The 23,862-nt window shown below is 36.5% G+C and overlaps 1 protein-coding gene across 2 annotated transcripts in view; it reads right to left on the bottom strand.

The window, feature by feature from the left end:
* Nucleotides 1-3,707: 3,707 nt before the first annotated feature.
* The window catches only part of sclt1 (sodium channel and clathrin linker 1), a 63,607-nt gene continuing 43,452 nt past the window's right edge, over nt 3,708-23,862 (bottom strand). For both annotated transcript variants that reach the window (XM_039751691.1, XM_039751690.1), the window contains exons 14-22: nt 23,568-23,666; nt 22,378-22,449; nt 22,091-22,165; nt 21,843-21,988; nt 21,323-21,515; nt 19,394-19,590; nt 14,864-14,942; nt 11,663-11,758; nt 3,708-4,276 (exon numbers count right to left, since the gene is read on the bottom strand). In XM_039751691.1, coding sequence (XP_039607625.1) covers nt 4,214-4,276; nt 11,663-11,758; nt 14,864-14,942; nt 19,394-19,590; nt 21,323-21,515; nt 21,843-21,988; nt 22,091-22,165; nt 22,378-22,449; nt 23,568-23,666 — 1,020 coding nt within the window. In that variant the 3' untranslated portion in view covers nt 3,708-4,213. The remainder of the gene's footprint in view (nt 4,277-11,662; nt 11,759-14,863; nt 14,943-19,393; nt 19,591-21,322; nt 21,516-21,842; nt 21,989-22,090; nt 22,166-22,377; nt 22,450-23,567; nt 23,667-23,862) is intronic.

Here is a 23,862-nt window from a genome sequence, read left to right as displayed (position 1 = left end):
GTGTAGAAAGGGAGCTTTTGTGCATTTGTTTTTCAGTAGTTGATGCTATAGAAACAGTAAGATGTGGTGTACAGCCAGAACTCACTGTGTGCCTAGCTTGGTGTCCCTTCAAGAAGCAAGTAGTTGCATGAGAGTAAAGCAGAAATAAGATTTATACATAGAAAACTATTTTATAATACTTGACTCTTTGCTGTATTTATTTTTCCCCTTTTGAAAGTATTTATAATAGTTAAATACAGCTGTATTTTTTCTTTATGAATGATTTAGAAGAATTGTGCCTTTATGTCTGTGAATAAACTGCTGTACATTTTGCAAAACTGACATAGTCCTTTTTTGTGTGTGTACTTATTTATTTATTTTTTTAAACTTCGTAAAATGTTCAGGGGAAAAAAAAATCAGTTGGGGTCCATATACCCTTTTCTTTTCTTATTAGTTCACTGGAGCTACTTACTCGTGAACATGCCACATCCAGTTGCCCGAGAGCAGGGTTACCTCAGTCCTGGAGGTCCACAGTGGCTGCAGGTTTTTAAATTAACCACATTTTTAATTAGAATCTTTTTTTTTTTTTGGATGTCATTGTTATTTGGATGGGAACAATGGACCGTCACTGACTAGAATTTCAGCAAATATTTCGTAATTGAGATTTACAGGTAAGGGCTTGATATAGACATTCCCTAAATCATCAGTCAGTCGTGTTCCTGTTGACATCAGAACATCTGGATTTCACTACATTGGACGCACAGAAATGGGCAAAGAGAGGAAAATGTGCAGTGTGGAAGAAAATGCTGTTGATGTCGATGCCATTCTTGAAAGCATTCCCCATACACAGTCCAACATCACAATAGATGGGGGTCGCACTAAAATTTGAAATTTCGGGGGAAAAATGCTGGTGGTGTAATTGAAAATAGTAAGAAAAACAATTTTAATCTAGGATGTAGATGGATAGAAATAAAGTAAATATTCAGAAATAAACTTGGCAGTTAATGGGTTAACTTGGTGTTTAACTTTGTAAATGTATGGAAAACTAAAAATTGGAACCAGTAATAACTGAAATAAATTCCAAGTAAACTAACACAATAGAAAATGATAGTAAGTGAATTAAAAAGTAGATAGTCTCTGCTCTACTAAACTGGGCTTTTTACTTCATTCACTCAAGAATTTGTCCCAAAGTTTACCAGCAGTCATAGGTTTACTGGGGAAGGGGAAATGCATTATTATAGTATTTAGAATAATGTTTCACTTTAGTACCATAAAGATGTTTGCTGGTCACATACAGTGTGGAAATGAACAATACAATGAACTACATAGAGCAAGGACTAGAAAGCATCCATAGTTGTTGTTGAAGTGGAAGAAATTGCAGTAAAATTCAGTATTACAGGACTTCACTAATAGTGTCATCGGGCAAAGACAGTTTAAAGTTCTTTCATTGAAAGATCAGAACTGCTAAAAAAAAAAATCTCAACTTGTGCATTGGTGTGAGCCTATTAGTACTACTGCCTAATTATACAGTGGGTTTGAATAAATGTCTTGCCAAAACAAAAGTTACTAATTACTTTTAGTCACTCAAAAGAACTGTTCCTTACGCTTTCTAGCACATTCAAATTTCATTCTGTTCCATCATGACTTGGCTCCATTGGATAATTTTTTTGTCTTTGGTTTTTACTTTTTTTTTTTTTTTAAACTTCAAAAAGTACTAAATGATGATTCTTAAGTGGTATTGTGGACTTAATGATATGCAGATGGGGGAAAAGTGGTGGCTGTTTAAAAAAAAAAAATGCAAGGCTATGCACTGATTTTAAAAAATAAAATGCAATTAACTGTATGCGTGGCAGTGCATCACACTGTCACTTTACAGGTGCCTGACTCTTGCATTGTAAATTCTCTCAAATATAACATCACAATAGGTAATGACTTTCTTTTTTGAATCCGTTATGTTTTGCATACGAGTTTGCAATAATTAAACACTCAAGCCATGTACAGTAAAACCTCAATTCTGTCAGGTGTCGGGACAGAGGCCATAATGGAACAGCTACTCTCAAAATTATATACTGTAGATTAGGGAACAGTCCTATTTATTTACAAAACATAGTATTAACAAAATTAATTCATATAATATTGTAACAACCAGCATAATTATGAAACATAACTTGGAGGTACTGGAGTTTTTGGTGTTTTACTTCCATAACAAACGGGGCCCTGTCTCTTATACTCGGTTATCTGGGTTACAGAGCCCACCTCTAAACAGTGAAAGGTTTCTCTCCTGCCACTCCCGTTCTGTTTTTCTCTATACTGTACTCCTGCTTCTCGTCGCCTGTTCCCTACTTGAACCTTCTGTCCGCCGGACCTTCCTCTTTCTCTTCATTTCTCTTGTCGCCCCTTACAGAACAGAAGCCCTTCATCCCGTCCCATTACTTACAGCATTCATTACACTCGGCTCCCCCACAGCACATCACAAGCTACCTGTAAATCCCAATATAATATTATACCTAATATAATGGAGTTTTAAAAAGAAAATGACAGTACAAGAGAATATTAACATTACTGTCGGTTTCCATCTTCAACACATTTTTCAATTTTGTTGGCATCACGCTTTATATTGTTCACTGTTGATCTTCCTACTTCGTAAACTGAAGCAACACTTGAAGCACTTTTGCCATTTTGTAAATGTTTAATTTCAGTTTTTTGTGAAAATTCTGATACCACACACACACAGTGTTTTATCAGCCATAAGAATGTATAGTTAAAGAAAAAAGCTACGAAACGCTATTAAAGCTGAAGGTACGTAACTAAGACTGTTTTCAAGAATTGGCCTGACCTGTGGTGCTGGGGGAAAAAAAAAAAATACGCGCAAGCATTAATGGGAGGAGTTGTTCCAATGCGCAGAGCTCGCAGTGCAGCGCACCACACAGCAGCCACCTTTGGAGGCAATTGCTGACTAGAGCTGTACCATTGAAAAGCCATTATGATGTTTAGAACCATTAGAGACATTTGTAAAACCTTAGGATTACCTAAACCAGCTCTCTGGAATATCATCAAGAATAAAAAACATACTGGTGATCTTGAGAACCTCAAAGGGACTGGGAGAAGCCCTGCACGGCTGATGACAGAAGAATCCTCACTATGGTGAAGATAAAGACTCAAAGGCCTGTCCGACAGACCAGAAACCCTCTTCAGGGGGCAAATGCGGACCCCAAAGGGTAGAAACAAGCCAAGGTATCCTATGCCTGCACTAATGAGACATATCAATTATTACAAGTATGATAGTGCCCTGAACTGGGGGGACCGTGTAGAAAAAGTGTTGTCATTTCTACGTGGTGTGACCAAAATGGATGCAAATCCCTTTAAATGAAAGTCTGCAATGTGCACTTTAATTGTGTCTGAATCGTGTTTGTTTTGCAACTTTAAACTATGGAGCAGAGGGGTATATCAAAGAATAAAATATGTCTTTGTGGGCACTGTATTTTTATTTTCTTCTCAAAAACACTTGCACACATCAAATCCATATTTATATTCTCACTGTTTCTCGTTATTTTAATTAACAGGTAGTGGTGTTTTTGGCAATTTTCCTTTTTAATGACAAGCTTTACATATCACTTTACAAACTGGTACTGTGCTGAATTGATGTGCAAAGGCCTTTAAAGTTGCATTGTGGCTTGTTTACAGCACATTCTCCGACGTGTGACAGATTTCAGTCTTTGTCCCCCCAGTGAAATTAAATCTGTTTATTGCAACATCATAGAAAGTTTTGAAAAGGTTTCAATAAATGTGCACACATTTATACTGAAAAAAGAACTTTATAAACTTCATTAGAATCAGTGGGAAGATGAAGCAAAATCAAATTTCTGATTGAAATTGCATCCCTACAGTATTTCTAAACACAGCTTTTTATTTTGAAGAAAAAACACTTGAGTAAATGGAACACATTATTATTTGTTATTTACCTTACTCTGTGTACATCTTATTTACTGCACACTACATCTCTCATATTTTAGCACCAACTTGCTCATGAATGTCAGTGCGTTTACACGTTGCAAGCTTGGCATTCATTGGATTGTAACCTGATGGAATTAACGATGATAAACAACAAAGGAGCACATCTTTAAGAAAATGTTCAACATTTATATTAACAAGGTCAAATCTGTCATTCATTCACATTAACCACATGCTCTTCTTGTTCAGATAACTCCAGTCCTCTGTACAAGCTCATGTTATCTCAGAGAGTTTCCAAATCCATCAAGGAGGCAGCTGTGCGTCGTCGTGTTGTAATCTGAGTCAGCTGAAATTAAAACAAAAAGTTTCATAAAGCTCTTTGTTACATACAATTAATCTAACCATCTTGTACACTGCAGCAAATATGAAAATTAAGCGTTTCACAAACTTTGATCCCTCATCATACTGCGAGTAATCACCATACAAAATTATAGTATATTTGCATTTACGTTGACAGAACAAAAATTCATCCTTTAATTCATTATCAAACCAGCATAGGTCAGGTCATCGGAACATTTAATAAAATAAAGCAGATAATTAAAATGCACATAGGGAGAAAATATGGAAACGTCATATCAATTAGAAGACCAACATTGCAACCCACCCATTGCATTTCTTGATGCAACAAAAAGCAGGGCAATCAATTAACCCAGAATGCACGTTTTCAATATTTGCAGTGCCTGAATGTATTCACGTAAAGCAATGGATCAACCAGAGAATTTTGACTTATTTTTAGCTTTACAAATAAATGTTAACACACTGTAAGTGTTCCTGAACCTGACTCACCTCTTGCACATATTACACAAGTACAGTTCTTCCTTGAGAATGATGGGGGTTTAAGGCGCAGGACCCTGGCAAGTGTGAAAATCGGTGAATGTTTTGCACCCGTGTTTCCTGCATATTCTAAGTCTACTAGAGTAAATATGATGAGACAGAATGATCAATGTGTAAGCAAATCGTGTCTGTGACGTTGGCTGCTCTCACAAAGTGTAGTTCGGCAGTTGTTTAGTGAACTGTAACTTTTACAAAATGTTAATGTGTGTATTTATGGTAATAAATGACAAAATAAAATTAATATTGCAGATAGAAAAGAAATCTAACTAAACACTAAGTGATAAATTCGCACAACACCGTCCAGCTTTGCAGATGATGGTGGTGTAGTTAAGAAATGAAATCTCCCATGAACAGGCCCCTGTAAGTTATGTAATGTTCTGTCTTAGATATCTACACAATAGAAATTGAGAGCGCTCCCCAGACAAAGACATTTTCAAACCCAGAAGAATTCACATACGATGGCACAGGACATACATCCAGAGAAAACTGTAATCTGATGGGAATAATTATAACCAAGTGTGAAGTGAAGTGTAAAGACTCCACCGACTGTGATCCTGCCAGCCTCTTATCGCTCACTTTTAAAACTAGTGCCCAGCAGCCTTCACGACAACCACCAGAGCTGCCCAATGACACAGTACTGCCAGGGTTGCTGGGATATGTAGTCCATGTAAATAGCACTGCTACAGCATTATCTGCAATTTTCCACAAAAGGCTGCAAAACTCAGAAAAGTATTTCCATTTAATCATTGATGACAAAACTGCAAATAGGCAGATCTGCAAATTGTAAACCTGCAAATCACAGGGGCCAACCTGCACTGCTTTTCAATAAGCATCTATTCATTTTGCACACTGTGATAGAATACGATTGGCTCTTTTCTCCTTGTAAAATTGCTCAAGCTGTGCCTAGTTGAGAAGTGATTGATAGGAATTTTTAGGTATTCAATGGGCACTACGTGTATACACTCAAATTTATTATTTTTAAATAAATGTGTCTACCATTAAAGTGCTCGTGTTTAAAAGTCCTTCCAGCAAATAGTACTCCTTGAGCTTAAACAGTCACCTAATCAAAGAGGAAGCAGCATGAGGCGCATTTTGCACCACCTGTTTGTGATGCAGACAAGAAGCCCAGACGACACGGCTTGTGATTTCTCACGTTGAAAGCAATCATTTCTTTTCTACCCCAGCTACTGTATGCTTCTTTTTATTTCTAGAGACCACAAATTGTAACGTCACTTTTTATTTCAAGAAAGTATACAATCAAGCAAATCTGCAGAACTTATGCAACAAATAACTTCAACATTTATCTAGAAAAAAACTAAATTTAAAAAATAGAGAAAACAATCTAATAAAACAAGAATTCATCCCACAATAGAGGAAGAGAAGATCCAATAGCAGAGGACAAAAAAAAAAAAACCCACACCTTTTTCCTCAATATAAATGTGTATTATTATTAATAAGTCTTACCATATTTTTTAAAAAGTTGTGGACAGATCTTTTTAGCAAGAAATTGATTTATTATTTTTCTGGCTTCAAACAGTATAGAACATCATTTACCCACTGGCTTATAAAAGGCAGGTTGGGATTTTTCCAGGTAACCAAGATAAGTCTACATGCTAGTATTGCGGTAAAGGCAATTACAATCAATTTGTCCTCCTCTACTTTTTATGAAACTAAAAATGGACATTTTTCAAGCTGTTATATAACAAATGGGAAAAAAATGCAGAAATATGGCAGATATTCTGAAATGGCTGTAATAATCAGCTTTTTGTTACTACAATAGGTACATAACACCTCAAGCATATCATAGCAGTGAGTCGGGGATCTCAGGTTCAAATGGACCCCAGAATGAGACCAGCAGCAGTGCAATACTTTTAGGATGCTTGTGAAGCATTTAAAAAAAATGTTCCTACCATAAATGTAGATTCTAGAGCAAAGGTGAAAAAAAGATGTTCTAAGGCAAGTTGTAAAGATGTGTGTTTAAGAAGTGGAAAGAACTATTCAAAAATACAAATAGGCCCATCTGTAAAATACAGCATACTGCACAGCAAATTAGCGTGAATTCAACAAAAAAAAATGTCCTTTACATTAAATGTCAGTGTCTTGGTTGTTTGTCTTTTTTGGTAAATACTTTACAACTGAATTAGACTAATGCCATTCAATCTGATAGCCCTACATTCCAACACATTATTATTCACAGAGTCTAGTTAAAAATATTGATAAATTTAGTAGAACAGGCAAAAAGACACTAAGGAAACAAAATACTTCATTTGACAGAAATCAATAGCTTTAACATTTTATGGCTAATAAGCTTTCATTAGCTTGAACTTTGCCAAAAACATCAGATTTTTAAGGTATGGGTGAGCAGCCTGTGTTTATCTAGATTGTGATATTAATGAGTTGAATGTAACCTTTACCATATAATAATGGTGATAGAAATAGGGATAATTATTTTAATAAACTCTCAAAACTGAATCAATATATAAAATTTAAACTAAAAAAGAATGCAAACAAGTCATTAGCCACAGGCCAGTCTGACTGCCTGCACTAACCCCTGTCCACCATTGAAAGTGCATACAGCGGGCATTCATGTGGGAAAGAGAGGATACCAGGATGCAGTGTGGAAAGAAGACAAGCAGCTGGAGGCAGAGTGAGGCTTTGGGCCCTGTATCTGGAAATCTTTGCATCCAGGCTTTCATGTGAACATTAGTTTCATGTTGCAAACCAAGTGCACCCCTTCACAGCAACAGTATGCCCTGATGGAAGTGATGTCTTTCAGCAAGATAACACACCCTGTCACAATGCATGACTTGGTTGGAAATGGTTTGAGGAGCATGATAGAGTTCAAGGCATTCTAAAGCACAGTGTCCTTTGATATCCCAAAAAGTGCTTTTAAATTAATTTTATTATTTTTACTAGGAAAGTATTGCCCTGAACATCTGTGAGATGTTTTAGAACAAAACATCTGATCCCCTTTGGTTCAACCTCACAACTTGCATGAGTGTAAGGATTAGCTGCTCATGTCCTGCTGCCAGATATCACTAGATGCCTTCAGAGGACCGTGCAGGTTGAGGAGTACAAATTATTACATTTACCATTTAAAATTAAATCTGCAACACAGTATGCAGACAGTGAAGGGGTCTGAATGCTTTCTGAATGCTTTCTGAATCCTCTGTATATACACTATGGGTCAAATGTTTTAGAACACTCCCATTTTTCCAGTTTTTATTGAAACTTATACAGTTCAAGCCCAGTGAATAATTTGAAATAGTGCAAAGATGAATAGTAAACTATCAGAGGTGAAAGAAAGTTTAGGTTTACTAAAAACCAAAAACTAATGTAATTTTCAGAGTTATACAAAAATGGCCCCCTTTCAGATAATAAGCCACCTACAGCTTTTCTGGAACAATGGAAGTTAATGAAGCCTTTAAAGTTGATGCAAACAATTCCTACAGGCATCTCACCTTTTGTTGATTAATTATCAATCCTCTGTATAAAAGTAGCATTGAAATAAACTGTGTTGCCATACTCCCTGAAGCATTATTTGGACAGTATTGCAATTATAATGGTGAGGGTCTGATGCCAAGTGATTATTCAATACACTGCATGTATAAAATTGCAGTTTGTGTCACAATTGTGTTTTTAAAACCATTCGGGCTTTGAGGTGGTAATGCAGGGTTCTCAAACTCCGGCCCTGGAGGACCACAATGGCTGTAGGTTTTCATTCTAACCCTTTTCTTAATTAGTGACCTGTTTTGCTGCTAATTAACTTCTTTTGAATTAATTTTAATTGACTTGCTCTTGATGATTCAGACCCCTTAATTGTTTCTTTTTCCTTAATTAGCAGACATATTGCTGTTGGTGTAAAGGAGCCCTAGTAGCACTTCTGATTATTCGTTGGCTGAAATTACTCAGTGTGTCAGAGAGAGGATATGCGGCATTGCTCATAATGGCACTCAATTCTGTTTTAATTCACTCCTTTACTTCTACCTCCTTGGGGTCCATCCCATAACTAATCCTACCTGGCATAAGAATGTCTTTTTTTCTGCTTACATCCAAGACAGAACAAAATAACTAAATTACTGAGACCCATACTGAACTTTAATCCCGTAGTAGAGTGGATGAGAAATATCAGCTTACAGTGCTGACAATTTGAGTAAATTAAATGCTTTTGTGAGGTTTGTCCCATGTGAAATGGACTATCAGGAATGCTTTAAAAAACAGGAACAGACAAATTAAGTTATGAAAAGAATAATGAATAACAAAAGTGGTTTGAAGAGGTGCAGTTTTATCTTGTTCTGAATGAGTTTGTAACTTTGTAGTGGCAAAATAAAATAATGGATGACCAAAGGACTTTAAGAGAGAGCCAGTGTCAGCCTCTATGTTATCAAAATAAAATGTGAACACAGCCTGGGTGGCCCACCCAGTATACCACTTGACCAGTTTTGAGCCAATATTAATGTCTTCAGAATAAAATTTAGGCCCTATAGGGAAAAGAGGAGAATGGCCAAACCTTGCATAGATGGTAGCTTGGAAAATTAAATACTTTTTTAGATTTTTCCTATAATCAATTTAAATTATTACACTTGTTGGTGTTGATGGAAAAAATATAAAAGTGAATAATGTTTACCTTAATGTGAATAGATGACAATACATCGATGTGGTATTTTTACAACATTCATTATATAGTTTTTAATTTGATAATGTACAGTGGTGTGAAAAACTATTTGCCCCCTTCCTGATTTCTTATTCTTTTGCATGTTTGTCACACAAAATGTTTCTGATCATCAAACACATTTAACCATTAGTCAAATATAACACAAGTAAACACAAAATGCCATTTTTAAATGATGGTTTTATTATTTAGGAGAAAAAATCCAAACCTACATAGCCCTGTGTGAAAAGTAATTGCCCCTTGTTAAAAATAACCTAACTGTGGTGTATCACACCTGAGTTCAATTTCCGTAGCCACCCCCAGGCCTGATTACTGCCACACCTGTTTCAATCAAGAAATCACTTAAATAGGAGCTGCCTGACACAGAGAAGTAGACCAAAAGCACCTCAAAAGCTAGACATCATGCCAAGATCCAAAGAAATTCAGGAACAAATGAGAACAGAAGTAATTGAGATCTATCAGTCTGGTAAAGGTTATAAAGCCATTTCTAAAGCTTTGGGACTCCAGCGAACCACAGTGAGAGCCATTATCCACAAATGGCAAAAACATGGAACAGTGGTGAACCTTCCCAGGAGTGGCCGGCCGACCAAAATTACCCCAAGAGCACAGAGACGACTCATCCGAGAGGTCACAAAAGACCCCAGGACAACGTCTAAAGAACTGCAGGGCTCACTTGCCTCAATTAAGGTCAGTGTTCACGACTCCACCATAAGAAAGAGACTGGGCAAAAACGGCCTGCATGGCAGACTTCCAAGACGAAACCACTGTTAAGCAAAAGAACATTAGGGCTCTTCTCAATTTTGCTAAGAAACATCTCAATGATTGCCAAGACTTTTGGGTAAATACCTTGTGGACTGATGAGACAAAAGTTGAACTTTTTGGAAGGCAAATGTCCCGTTACATCTGGCGTAAAAGGAACACAGCATTTCAGAAAAAGAACATCATACCAACAGTAAAATATGGTGGTGGTAGTGTGATGGTCTGGGGTTGTTTTGCTGCTTCAGGACCTGGAAGGCTTGCTGTGATAGATGGAACCATGAATTCTACTGTCTACCGAAAAATCCTGAAGTAGAATGTCCGGCCATCTGTTCGTCATCTCAAGTTGAAGCAATCTTGGGTGCTGCAACAGGACAATGACCCAAAACACACCAGCAAATCCACCTCTGAATGGCTGAAGAAAAACAAAATGAAGACTTTGGAGTGGCCTAGTCAAAGTCCTGACCTGAATCCAATTGAGATGCTATGGCATGACCTTAAAAAGGCGGTTCATGCTAGAAAACCCTCAAATAAAGCTGAATTACAACAATTCTGCAAAGATGAGTGGGCCAAAATTCCTCCAGAGCGCTGTAAAAGACTCATTGCAAGTTATCACAAACGCTTGATTGCAGTTATTGCTGCTAAAGGTGGCCCAACCAGTTATTAGGTTCGGGGGCAATTACTTTTTCACACAGGGCCATGTAGGTTTAGATTTTTTCTCCCTAAATAATAAAAACCATCATTTAAAAACTGCATTTTGTGTTTACTTGTGTTATATTTGACTAATGGTTAAATGTGTTTGATGATCAGAAACATTTTGTGTGACAAACATGCAAAAGAATAAGAAATCAGGAAGTTTTTCACACCACTGTAAGTGACATTTATTATAAACAGATTCTTTCAGCCCCATTTACTCAATGGGAAGCTGTAAATAATAAAACCTAAACTTTACCATCTAACACTAATTCATATTGTCTATAAGGCAAACAGTATAGCTGCATAACATTCTCAATCCCAAATAATCCAATTCAGGTTCAAAAAGATCTCGAGCCTAGACTGGCAACATCAGATACAAGGCAGGAACTAACCCTGGATGCCAGTCCTTTGCCCCCACACTGGGTCAATTTGGAATTGGCAAATAACATGACTTGTACAGCTTTAGGAAAGTAAAAGGAATTTCCAGAGTAGCCACCACCATCTTTGGATTTTTAAAATCTAAACTTTAAAAAGACCAAAGTCTTTTCAAAAATCTTTACAAAATCATAAATTAGTAAAACTCTGTGGAAAAATGATGGTAGGAATGAGTGACTGTCTACCTACCCCAAATTTAGCTGAAAATATGTATAGCTGACATGTTAATTGTTTTGGAAAAAAACTCTTGGTTGGAGTTTAGTTGATAGAAGGACATACCTGGTGAGAAGCTGCCGATGCTCTCTGCTCTGCATGAAGTAAGCGCCTCTGCAGTCTGTCTGTTTTCTCCTGGTACTCTGCCATTTGTTTTTCAAACTTTTGTAGTAAAGAAAACAATATTTTCAAGTTAATTGTAATGCCTTTTGAAAAATTAAAGTCTTGGCTATTGAAATCCCTTCTGTACTAAGAACATCTTCATTTTGCAGCATCGATAAACAGATTCTCTAGTTGCCAAAGATCAAATGATACTTTGACTCTTAAAAGTCTGTCTCCATCCCCTTCTCACCTGTACTCTAATGGCTTAATTTGTAATTAAAGATGCTAGTCATCTTGCGTAGGTGTGTCTCTGCTTCATTCAAGTTAAAATTGTCAATTGAGTGGTAGAGGGCATTCCAACCTGAATGTAAAACCAAACCACCTTATACTATTTGTACTAAGAAGATCTATGCAGAATGCAGCAAAGAGAAGACACACAATCTCTAATGTACAAGATGACAAGCAGGCTGTAAAAGGACTTACTCAAATAAACAGAACACACATATTTCAAATTGATTACAAACATTATTGCAGTGTACTGTAGGTTTTTCTAAAGTACTAGTGGAACATGTAGACCTCCAGTCCTCAAATAAAAGGGATGTGATCTACCAGTATAATGGCAAACTTGCTTACGAGTTATGAATATGTATGCACCATGTCATGGGGGATGAGCAATGGAGGCTCCCATGGATACAAAAGACAAAAAGGTTTTCACACTGAGCATGTGTTGGAACTAGTTTCTTCTTGCACTTCCAGTGGAAGTTCCAATGACTTTGGGTATATGTGGTGGTTGTGTACATAGAGTAAGTAGTACTTTTCCATTTTGGCAACACTGCCTTTTGTTTTCCCCTGAAAAAAAAAGTGCTCCACAGTGAATACATACCTGATCCAACATTCCCAAGCAGTGTTCATCCAGCAAACATTGGTGTATGAATGTAAAAGTACTGTTCACATATGGGCGGGAATTCTGAGAAATTAAAGATGCTAATTTTATGGATTTTCTTTGTGGTTTGCAGTGTGTTTCACTGTCTTTCGCAATGCAGTTTGCATCTTGTAGTTGACACTCAGCAGAAACTACTGCTGTTCTTGTTGTTCAGACTTCACAGTCTGTGGCTGCAAATGTCACAGGCCATTCAACTGTAAATGCCCTGGAGATGAAGCACATAGACCACATTCAGAATTGGTTGGAAACTGATTGTGATCGCGTTTAACACAAGTGGAAATGCAAACTATCAAGTAAAGGTAAAGACAAAAGAATTGTGTAAAGCAGTGGCAGTGGTGAGGTAAGCAGCAGAAGGACCAATAGCCAATACCGAGTCCTGTGCAGTGGCGTGTGTGAGCTAACATTTCCTTCATGAGATGAGCATTAATGAGCACCTTGTTAAAACACTGAAGTTTTTCATTTAATTTTTTCTTCTTGGGTCATTATGAACAGCTAGTTTTCATTCTAACTACTGATTAGTGTGTTGTGCCATAGCATAAACAAAAAGTGGTGACCACTAGAGAGGTCATTTGAATGCCAAGTGCACATGTCAATTATCAATAGACTCTTTATGAAATGCATACAAAAAGCATTTTTTGATAAACCTTATCAGTTAGGGTGGGCCATATGTAACATGTTTTGAATATCAATGGCATGGGCCTCATTAAAAAGGCCCAAAGGCCCCGAGTTTGACACCACTGATCAAAAAGGATTCCTTGAGATGTTATACTTTATAGTCACATAAAAAGCACACCGTTCGTCTTAATAGATTTATCCACAAATACATGTTGATATGTGAATTGATGGTTGTATATACTGGTTTTCTCAGATTCTTTCAGACTTGAACAACATAGGGCTTATAGGAGTTTGTCTACTACTGCAGTACACATGAAAGATCTAGGGTGTTGATGAGGTAAAGAACTTTCTGTTCATATAACAGATCCCATGTTCATCTTTGTCATCATTACTCTCCTATCCCTTGACACCCTTAACTCACCTACATATTCCTGCTGTGCCTCAATGTAATTGTTTTATCTCCATCTTACTTGAGGTTACCTTGAGTTCTGGAATTTGTGACTCAAGCAGTGTGTCTGAAATGTTGAGTTAGTAGTCAGGATTTCAGTTCCTTTCTTTCTAATCTACCTGTTTAGTTCAGTAGAACATTTCTGACCAGACTGCTTTCCCCCCAATGCAAACAATGTAATGATATATAATAATGGTAAAATTTCATCTGTGCTTTATTTGCAAACTTGTTTATATTTCATGATAAAAAAGGCAATACACCAATGCAGATATTATGTAAGAAACTGCTGGAATATATGAAATATTATTAAAAGACTGATAAAGAGGTTAAAGAATCTTTCCTTAAATAAAATTAAATGTGGTGTCTGCTAATTAAAATTAAAACAATGGGCTAAAAATCAATGTGTAATGCATCAGTTTGTCGACTTATTCATACAGCAATATAGTACTTCAGTCCATGCTGGATGAAGCCTTTACACTGAGTGATTCTACTGCTCTAAGATTTTTGTTTAGACTTAGCATTTTCATTATTATGTTGCGAATTACAATTAACTGTTTTTTTTTTTAACTGAAGAGCATTTCCAACTGGCTGATCAAGTCCTTCACCATAATCAATTTCCAGAAATGCCTTATTTAAAAGACGCTCATCTGTCTTTCTGTGCTTTGAGTGTTTGAGAAATTGAAGTAATGTTAAAGGTGCTCATTTTGTTGTTGAAGTACATTCACATTTTCCAGTCCAAACAGTCTGTCAAAAGGGGGTTTCACACTACACAGTGACAAACGTTTTAATCTTAGAATGATACACAGATGACTTCTTGGAAAGTTCAAATGGAGACATCTTTTCTCTTGTTAGGTTAAATTATCCAGTTGGAATATCAAAAAAAAAACCATAAACACACAACACCCTATTGCAATATATATCATTTTCTATATAAATTAAAAAAAAATACAATATATGAAATTGTGAGCCAAGGTAAAACCCACAGTGCATATAACTGAACATATTTGCTTTATAACAGGAAGTGTTAGTCATTGTCAACTTCCTATATACAAATTAGATTTAAACAACATTTAAAAGTGTATTGCTCTGTGGATCTCTGACATTATTTAAAAATGCTTCTAATATGGCTTTGAAATAATGTGGCGTGTCTCTTTCTCACCTCAGCAGCCTTCTCATGCTCAGCTCCAAGTTTAGCAGCTAGTTCCTGAGATCGTTGCTTTTGTTGGTTTAACTGACTTCTAAAAATCAAAAATAATTCATATGTAATCATTTTTTACATTAGCTCTGCAGCAGTACGGTTTTAACAAACAATTTCCTAATCCTTCTATCTACTGTCTTAGCATCACTTAAATTTACTATGGTATCATACATTCTAACAAGTCTAAAAAGCATTTTCAAGACCAGAACTTAAAAAACATATCCCTGCACATAGAGAAGTTACAGCCAACTAAGAATGTGGAGCCCACAGGAACGGAATCTGGACAGGACATAAGTCCATTATGGGGTTCATTTACTCATTTGATTACTCAAATAATTTCACGCGTCCATCTTTGGAAGTCAAATCCCTCAAAGATACTCATTGAATAGGCATGGATTTAAACTCTGAAGCAAAACTTTATTTTTATATGCTGTTGAGAGTTCCAGCAGGTTACCTATCACTCTTTAATAAAAAAATAATTACTTTTGGATTTTTTTAAGTCATATTTCAGCATTATGACACTTTTGCTAAAGAAGACAGCAATGTTTATGTAACAAAAATTGGAGTAAATTATCTTAGATCACCAGTGCTCTGAAGTTTTGAATATGTTGTTTTTGTACTAGTCACAGGATTTGTGAGCAACTTCTGTAGTACTAGGGTATTGTACCGTGTTAGCCATTATGAATGTAGTGAGAAGTCAAGCAAAATGTGCAACTTCTAATACAATACTACATGATGTTACATGGCATTACACTCTGTTAAAACCTGCTATCAGAAAAAATGCTTATGCTAAAAATTTGTACAATTATGTATCTACATTAATATAACCTTACAGTTGAAATTAAAAATGATCAAAGATGTATTCTCTAACACATAAAAATGCATTAGGCATTTTGGCAATTTTAGGCACTGGCACCCTCTACATACAAACTGACAATTTCTTTTTGTGTTCTGTTCACAGTCCCATTGGGTAAACTATCACTGAACTCAATAATAATAATAATAATTACTTTTGGAAATGTTCACTTTATAATTTTTACATTGCCATAAGAAAATATTCAGACCCCTTCACATTTTGCTATGTTATGTGCTAAAAAAGAGAAAGAGAAAACAGAATTTTAGAAATTATTGCAAATCTCTCTATTATATAAAAAATCCTGGGATGAGACGAGACAAGACGAGACTTTTTAGTCTGGGATGAGACAAGACTTTTTCAGAAAGATAAATTCATGTCGTGCAAGAAGAGAGTTTGTGCCAAGAGATTTAACCACGCCAGAGGATGGAAATAAAAAGACAAAGAATAGATAACAAAGTAGAACGTCGTAAAGTGGTTCAGAAACGTTGGCATGATACACATGCAGAGCAGGTTAGAGATAATGAAAGTACTAAAATTCGAAAGTCTCCAAAAATGATAGTAAAGATCATATTAGAGCAAACAAATGGAAATTATTTCTCTGAAATAACGGAACAGCAAAAAGAGATTGAATATATGGACATACTGTAGGCCATATGACAGAAGAATGTAGATATTGTTTGGATTTAAAAGTTTAAGTCAGAGACTTATAGATCGTCTGTTTCGTGTTCCCTTCATGAAAAAGTAGTGTTTCTTCCCAATGAAGAGGCGTATCCGTGCAAATTAAAAGATTTGTTCTTTGGTGAAAGTGAAATCCACATTTGCGAGCGGCAGAGATGTGAATTTGCTGGCGCATATCGCCGGACGGGGGGTTGGAGAAGCCACCTAGTTTATTAAAAATAAAACACATAAATCTCTTCCTCAGTAATTACAGTAGTTAAAGCAATTACTACCTTGTGTCTTCTTAGGCATGAAGCAAAAAAGCTTCTTATACCCGAATGTGTGGGAATTTCTACCATTCTCCTCTGCATATTCTCTGAAGCTCTGTCAGGCTGGATGGAGACCACTGGTGAGCAGCTATTTTCTGGTCTCTTCAGAGATGTTTGATTCAATTCAAGTCTAGGTTCTGGCTGGGCCACGGAAGAAAATTCCCAAAGTTGATTTTAAGCCACTCCTCTATTGTACTTAGGGTCATTATCCTGTTGGAAGGTTAACATTCGGCCCAGTCTGAGGTCCAAAGCACCTTGAAGCAGGTTTTCCATTAATGATATCTCTGTACTTTGCTCCTTTCAGCTTTCCCTCAACCCAGTCCCTGTTGCTATAAAACAGCCCCAACAGAATGATGCTGCCACCACCTTTGATGATGAAATAGTATTGTGCAGGTGATGAGTGGTGCCTGTTTTCCCCCATGTATGATGATTAGAATTGAGGCCAAACAGTTCAATCTTGGTTTCATCAGACCAGAGAATCTTGTTTCTCATAGTCCAAGAGTCCTTCAGGTGCCTTTTAACAAACTTCAACCAGGCTTTCATGTATTGTTTGGTCACACTGATATAAGGCTAATATTAGTAGAGTTTTGAAGTGGTGGCTGCCTGTGGTATTATGGGTCCACATCTCGCTCAGCAAAGGCCGTTTATTTAAATAAATAATCACCGCGCTCGCGGTGGCTTAGTGAGGGGGTGTGGTGGCCGTAACAAGCTGCAGGGCGATCTGCGGTGTGGGTGTTTCTCACCTAGTGCACAGGTGAGGGACTGCCCACATCCGTGATTGTTCCTGTGGCTAATGTGCTGCAGCTGCTATGTCCTCTCAGTGTATATATAAAGAAGCGTGAGTCGGTTAAAAGGGGAGAACAAAACGGAAAGAAAAAGAGAAGTAAACGGAGGTTGCAACAGGAAGCAGTGAGGAGAGCGAGAGAGAGCAAGTCGGTGCAGCAGGAAGCGGGCGGGCGAGCGAGCGCTTGCAGGCAGCTGAGTAGACAGCCTGGGTGCTTGGCCAACACCTGGGAGAAGTAGTGGTTGTGGTCGCTCCCGCAGAGTTTGTTCTGAGGGGAGGGAGTGACCGGAAGGCACAGGACTCTCCATGGAAGGTAGCGGGAGTCGGGACTTGGGACGTGGTGTGTTCCCTGCGTGAGAGCCTTGGTCGTGGGGAATTCCCAAGTCGCTGTCCGGAGGAGCCGACCGGAGCCAAGGATCGGTAAGGCAACTGACAGCTGAAGCAGGCACTGAGAAGGTCAGCTGCTGAGAGAGCGTCTCGCCTGCTGTAAAGCCCAACCGGGATAAGCAGGTGAGACGCTAGTTTAAAAGAAGCACTGAGCTTGGCATTGTTTTAAAGGCTGTTTCCTGATGAACGTTTTAACCTCGTTTTAAAAGGATTGTTTTTTGTAGTGTTTTTAACCTCCACATTTGTCATTTATGGATTATTTATTTAATGAAGAATTTTGAAAGCACTGCACTTTATTTGAACACTTTTTGTTGCCTATTTTAATAAAAGCACTTTTGCACTTTTTGAACCATCCCCTTGCTCACTTGTTATTGTCTCACTGTCTAGCTCATCTCGGTTATAACTATCGACGGTGGTGGGTTCAAGGGCTCCCGAACAGCGGATGCCAGCATGGAGCTGATGGATTTTTCTCCCATCTCCACAAAGGTTCTGTGGAGCTTAACCAGAAAAACCATCAGGTTTTTTGTCAACTCTCTTACCATGGCTGTTTTCTCATGATTGGTCAGTTTGGCCAAGTGTCCAGCTCTACGAAGAGTCATGGTTGTTCCAAACTTCTTCAATTTAAGAATTATGGAAGCCACTGTGCTCTTAGAATCTTTTTTGTACCCTTCCTCAAATCTGTGCCTTGACTCAATTCTGCCTCTAAGCTGAGCAGGCAATTTCATCATATCTTGGTTTGTGCTCCGATACACATTTTCAACTGTGGGACCTTCTTGCTCTCCAAACATTTCAAGTGTCATAGCAAAGGGTATGAATACCTATGTAAATCTGATATTTTTAATAAATTAGCAAAGAGTTCTAAAATCCATTCTGGGCTATTGAGTGCTACTTGACAAGGGGTAACAATGAATATAAACAATAATATGTGTAAAAAGTGGAGGGTTCTGAATATTTTTTAAAGGGACTATATTTGCAGACAGATCTGTTTGGTATTTTTTTATACTAATAACAGATTGTCTATATTGTTCTACATTGGACACTCAAGAAGAGACTACAAAGGCAGAGATGTACAGATTATTGGATGTCTGGACCATCAATGCTGAAATTTTTTTCGACCACCCGATGGAAAAAAAAAGAAAAACAGTCAAGTTAAAAGAGAACTGTACAACACACCTTTCCCAAATATCAAAAAATAAGTTTGTGCTCTAATTTCTCTGTAAACAAATTAACAATATCCGATGTTTTTGAACAGTATTTATCTAGGCCTGAGGATGTTATTGTGTTAAGAAATTAAAATTAATAAAAAATATTTCCAACGGCACCTGAGCAATTCTATGAAAATGCCATATGCTTAATTTTTGTCAAAGTGGTGAATAAACAAAGCATAATTTTTCTTTGCTTGAGGTCTGTCTTTACACAATTTCTAAACCGACCCAAATATGCCAGCAGCTTCTCTCATTAACATAAATCAGACTTACTTCAAATTACTCAGTTGCACCTCAAAGCTTTCGGCAATCTTCTTGGCTTCCTCTTTCCACCTGTTTGCAGTCTTTTGCTGAGCTGTAAGCAGACGACTAAGCTCATTTGCAGAGTTCTGACTGCTGTTTTCTAGTTCTCGAACACGTGCTTGAAGACTGTTCTCCTTCATGGAGTATTCATGTTCCAGTGTAGAAACCTAAAAAATAAAAATATACCTCATGTGGATTTATCCACTGAATACATATCCTATTTTGTGTAGTTTTATTAGTATTATTTACTTATTTAGCTGACAACTATTATCCAAAGAGACCTTGAGATGCAACTGGTTACAATTCGTTTGCTTTTCCAATTGGAGCACAGGTAGGTGAAGTGAATTGCTCATGGTCACACAGTGCCAATGGCAGGATTTCAACCCATAACCTCAGGTTTAGAAATCTAAAGTCTTAACCACTATGCCACATTACCAGTCTTTTTGGTAGAATCTTTATTTTGTTAGCTTAATGCAGCGTTTCCCAACCTTGGGTTGGTGACCCCAAGTGGTCACAAGAAAATATTTTAAAATAGAAAGAAAAAAAAAAAAGAACATGAAATAATGTATTGCATAGAAAGTGAATGTCAATATTTCAAAGAGTTGGGGTCACGAAAAAAGTACAGATTTCAAAATGTGGTCATAATCCAAAAAGCTTGAGTAACTCTGGCCTAATGTAATGAATTTTGAAGTATCATCTTGGAATAACTTTTTAAACAAAAATTGTAATTTTGAGTGTAATTATCTTCATGGGAGAGAAGTCTTCCACCCTAGGCTGTGAACAAGTATCACTAACACTATCCTCTAGTTCCCCTCATAATTTCAAAAGGCAGCTTCCAGTGATGGACGGAGTAGGAGACAACGGGCTGTTCTATAAAATGATGCCCTTCTACTTGTAAGGACTGCCTATTCACTTGGGCAGAAGGAGCTCTCCTTTAATGCAATTGAACATAGTTATCTTACCCACATGCAGGTTCTGGCTCTCTGTCTGAGAATGTGTGACAGAGAGGGATTGACCCTGGGCAACTTCTAGCTGGAGACATATTTACACTAAGTTATGTTGCGAAATGAACCTCAGGCAATATATAAACAGACAACAAAACCTCCTCCACACTGATTCTGAGCAAGAATTATCTTAAATATCTTTTAAAGTTTTCAAACCAAACCTCTAACAATACACAATATTTGATCATTTAACTGAATGCTTTAAAGAACCAATTAGTCTATTTAGGTACCAGCATTCAAAGCCAGTATATTTTAATCCTTTGAAAGTTCTCCAGTAAATTATAGAACTGACATTCTTACATTAATGGGGTTCCCATAAGTTTAATTACATGATTATTTGTTAACTGTTTTCAGTGATGCTCCTCACATTTCAGTGCACTCTGTTCTATCTATACATTGAATACATTAATAAATTCATTTGTATTGCGATTTTCTTATGATTGATAAATGTTATCATATATTGTATCATTACCAAATTAAGATTTTTTGAATCTCTGATTGACTTTCTAACTAAGCCATTTGAAATAAACTTCCATTGACATCTTTGGGGTCTACCTGAACTTTTTATGTTTTTGATAGAAATAGATACCTTTTGATATCAAGATACTATTAAATACAGTATATTTAAAAACATAGGCAAGTCAGTACTAGTGTTTATTATGGCTATTACTGCTTGAAATTATGGACTTTTAATTTATTAATTTAATTTACTACTCAGATATGGCTGCAAATGCCCGTTTTCAGTAGCAATGCCTACAGTGCCCTAATGGTACACTCACACGTGTAATGCATTGGCGTATTTTTAAATCAACTTAATGATACCTTTTATTACCATCAAAAACTTGAAATAGTTAGATCATTACACAATTTAAATTTAAATTTGGTCAGTACTTACCTCGTTCTTTGCCTTCCTTTGCACTTCAAGGCTGGCTTTTCTAAGTTCCTCCATCTCTTTGCGTAGTTTCTCATTCTCCTGTTGCAGTCTTAACCTCTCCTCACTCACTGTGGCACAGTCCATACGAACAGACTCCAGTGACCCCTGCAGTTTCTGAATGGCTTCTTGACATCGAGACATTTCCTCTTCTGAGCTATTGATGAAAATTAGTTGCTCTCTTAGTATTAACACATTTTTAAATTCTGTTTAAGATGTAATGCATCATTAAAAAAAGAATGGTTTCTTTAGATATCCACCCATCCATCCATTATCCAACCTGCTATATCCTAACTACAGAGTCATGGGGGTCTTCTGGTGCCAATCCCAGCCAACACAGGGCGCAAGGCAGGAAACAAACCCCGGGGAGGGCACCAGCCCACCGCAGTTCTTTAGATATGTGATATGCAAATAAAAAAAATAAATAAATGTACATTTCTTAGTTCAGGTAAGCAACATTCTTTAAAGTTTGTTGAGAACTCACTTCAGTTCATTTTTTCTAAGCTTGTTCTCTGCAACTTTTAGGCTTATTTGCAGATCATTTTTGGCACGTTCAGCATTTATGCACCGCTGGAGAAGTTCATCCATTTTACGGAAATCTGTTTCTGTACTTCTGCCTTCACGGTAAACCTAAAGCAAAGAATAAAAAAAATAAAGAAAACAGTGTTTATTTTTTACATTTACAATCAAATAATCAACAATTGAGCCTTTTGTAAGGTGTATAATTCTTACTGTTTCTAGTTCTTCTTCTACAGCTCTCTTCTCCCGAATTGCTCTTTGAATTTGCCCCTCTTTGTCACTGCACTCCTGGTCAATCATAAATTCATGTTTATTTTTAAAAGGTTAATATTGTGTAAAGACAATTAAGAGAATGTTAGTGTCGTTAGAAACAGGACAATGTTCAAACTTTTCATTGTAAAAAGAAAATATATTTACCAAAACTATACACATTAATAATGCTAATTCTTTGCTTATTCTTGTGGGGAAACATAACACACACCATGTCATAGTGTACGTACCAGCTGTAGAGCTGAAAGCTCTTCTGCCAATCTGCTAATTTGAACATTACACTGCTTTCGAACATTTTCAACCTAAACAGAAGTCCATAAATATGCATCAGTACATTTTACTCAAATACATACTTTTATCAATAATGATCACTTTGGGGGTTAAAGAACTGCTGAACTAATTAAATAAACAGTGTAGATAAAAAGTTAACATTATACATGAAAGATAGAAAACTATAGCTATTTATTACAATACTTTCAAAGCCAAAATGTTTTTAAATTAAAAAAATCATATATAACCATGAAATGTATTTAATCACCTACATAAAGAAATTTCTTCGAGGAGTGGATTAAGAGTCAGCAAGCTGTTAAACATAACTTAGACCTATCTGGCCACCTAGTGTACAGGCATTATTGTTACTCTTCTGAATCTGCTCTTTGAGTCCTCAGAAGGGTCAAAAGCCCACACAAGATTGCTGTTCTTTGACATTTCATTTGTTTTTTTTTTTAATAAATCCAGCCTCATATATTACTCTAATTGATCATTTCTGTCTCTACCCTAACTTGGTTACTTGATTCTGGACTTTTCAACTAAAAGAACATAGAGTGAGTATTGACTGCTCTGTTAAGCAGTTACTGCCTTTTGGGTAACACTTTTCAGTTATGTTACCAAAATATAAATGGAAGCTTTGAGTTGAAAAAAATACTACAAACGTCATGAGGACCTAAACTGAAATGTTCTTTAATCTACACTGTAATAACAAGACAAGCTACTGAATAAAAGTGATTACAAAAATCAGGACTATATGTGTTAATCTGAAAAAAAAAGAAAAATCTTCTCTTTAAGTTTAAATATTGTGTATGGTCTGCTTGTAATTTTCAGCAGGAAATGAATTTTATTAGGCTTGCTAATTACTAAACCATTTTATCAACTTAAGTGACCTTACTTTATTTTGTCTTAAATTAGCATAAATTACGGTTTGACAATGTATTTTTATAGATCTACTTATATTTAAGTTGCCTGTAAAGGAGCAGGGAAAGCTTGACAAATGTTAACATTTTCAAAAAAAATAAAAATTGAATGAGTAATTGAGATTAAACTATTTTTAAAAGTACAACTAAGTAAAATAATAATCTAGGAGGTAAAGTCCATGAGTAAAATAAACATAATTAAAATATTAATAATTAAAAAAGCAACAAACCTCTTTACGCATCCGTGCTCCAACATCCTGAATCAACCGAGTCATGGCCTCCTTCATTTTTGCTATCTCTTCATCTTTTTGTTTCTCTCTCAGAAGTGCCTACAATTACAAAAATACAGTCTACACACTGCAAGACTAAAATAGTTCACTGGGATTTTGTATGGTACTTCTGGTGATTTGCAAAAGCTTTTCTCATGATTTTTTTTTTTTTTTTAAATTATCTGCACTCTACTTGAGATCATTTGATGTTTCCACAGATCAAAGTATGGAATTTTACACTAACTTGGATGGGTAA

Source organism: Polypterus senegalus, chromosome 4 (assembly GCF_016835505.1).
Source record: "Polypterus senegalus isolate Bchr_013 chromosome 4, ASM1683550v1, whole genome shotgun sequence".
Classification (NCBI taxonomy): domain Eukaryota; kingdom Metazoa; phylum Chordata; class Cladistia; order Polypteriformes; family Polypteridae; genus Polypterus; species Polypterus senegalus.
The sequence above is the reverse complement of the archived record's forward strand: the minus strand, read 5'-3'. Positions and strand labels throughout refer to the sequence as shown.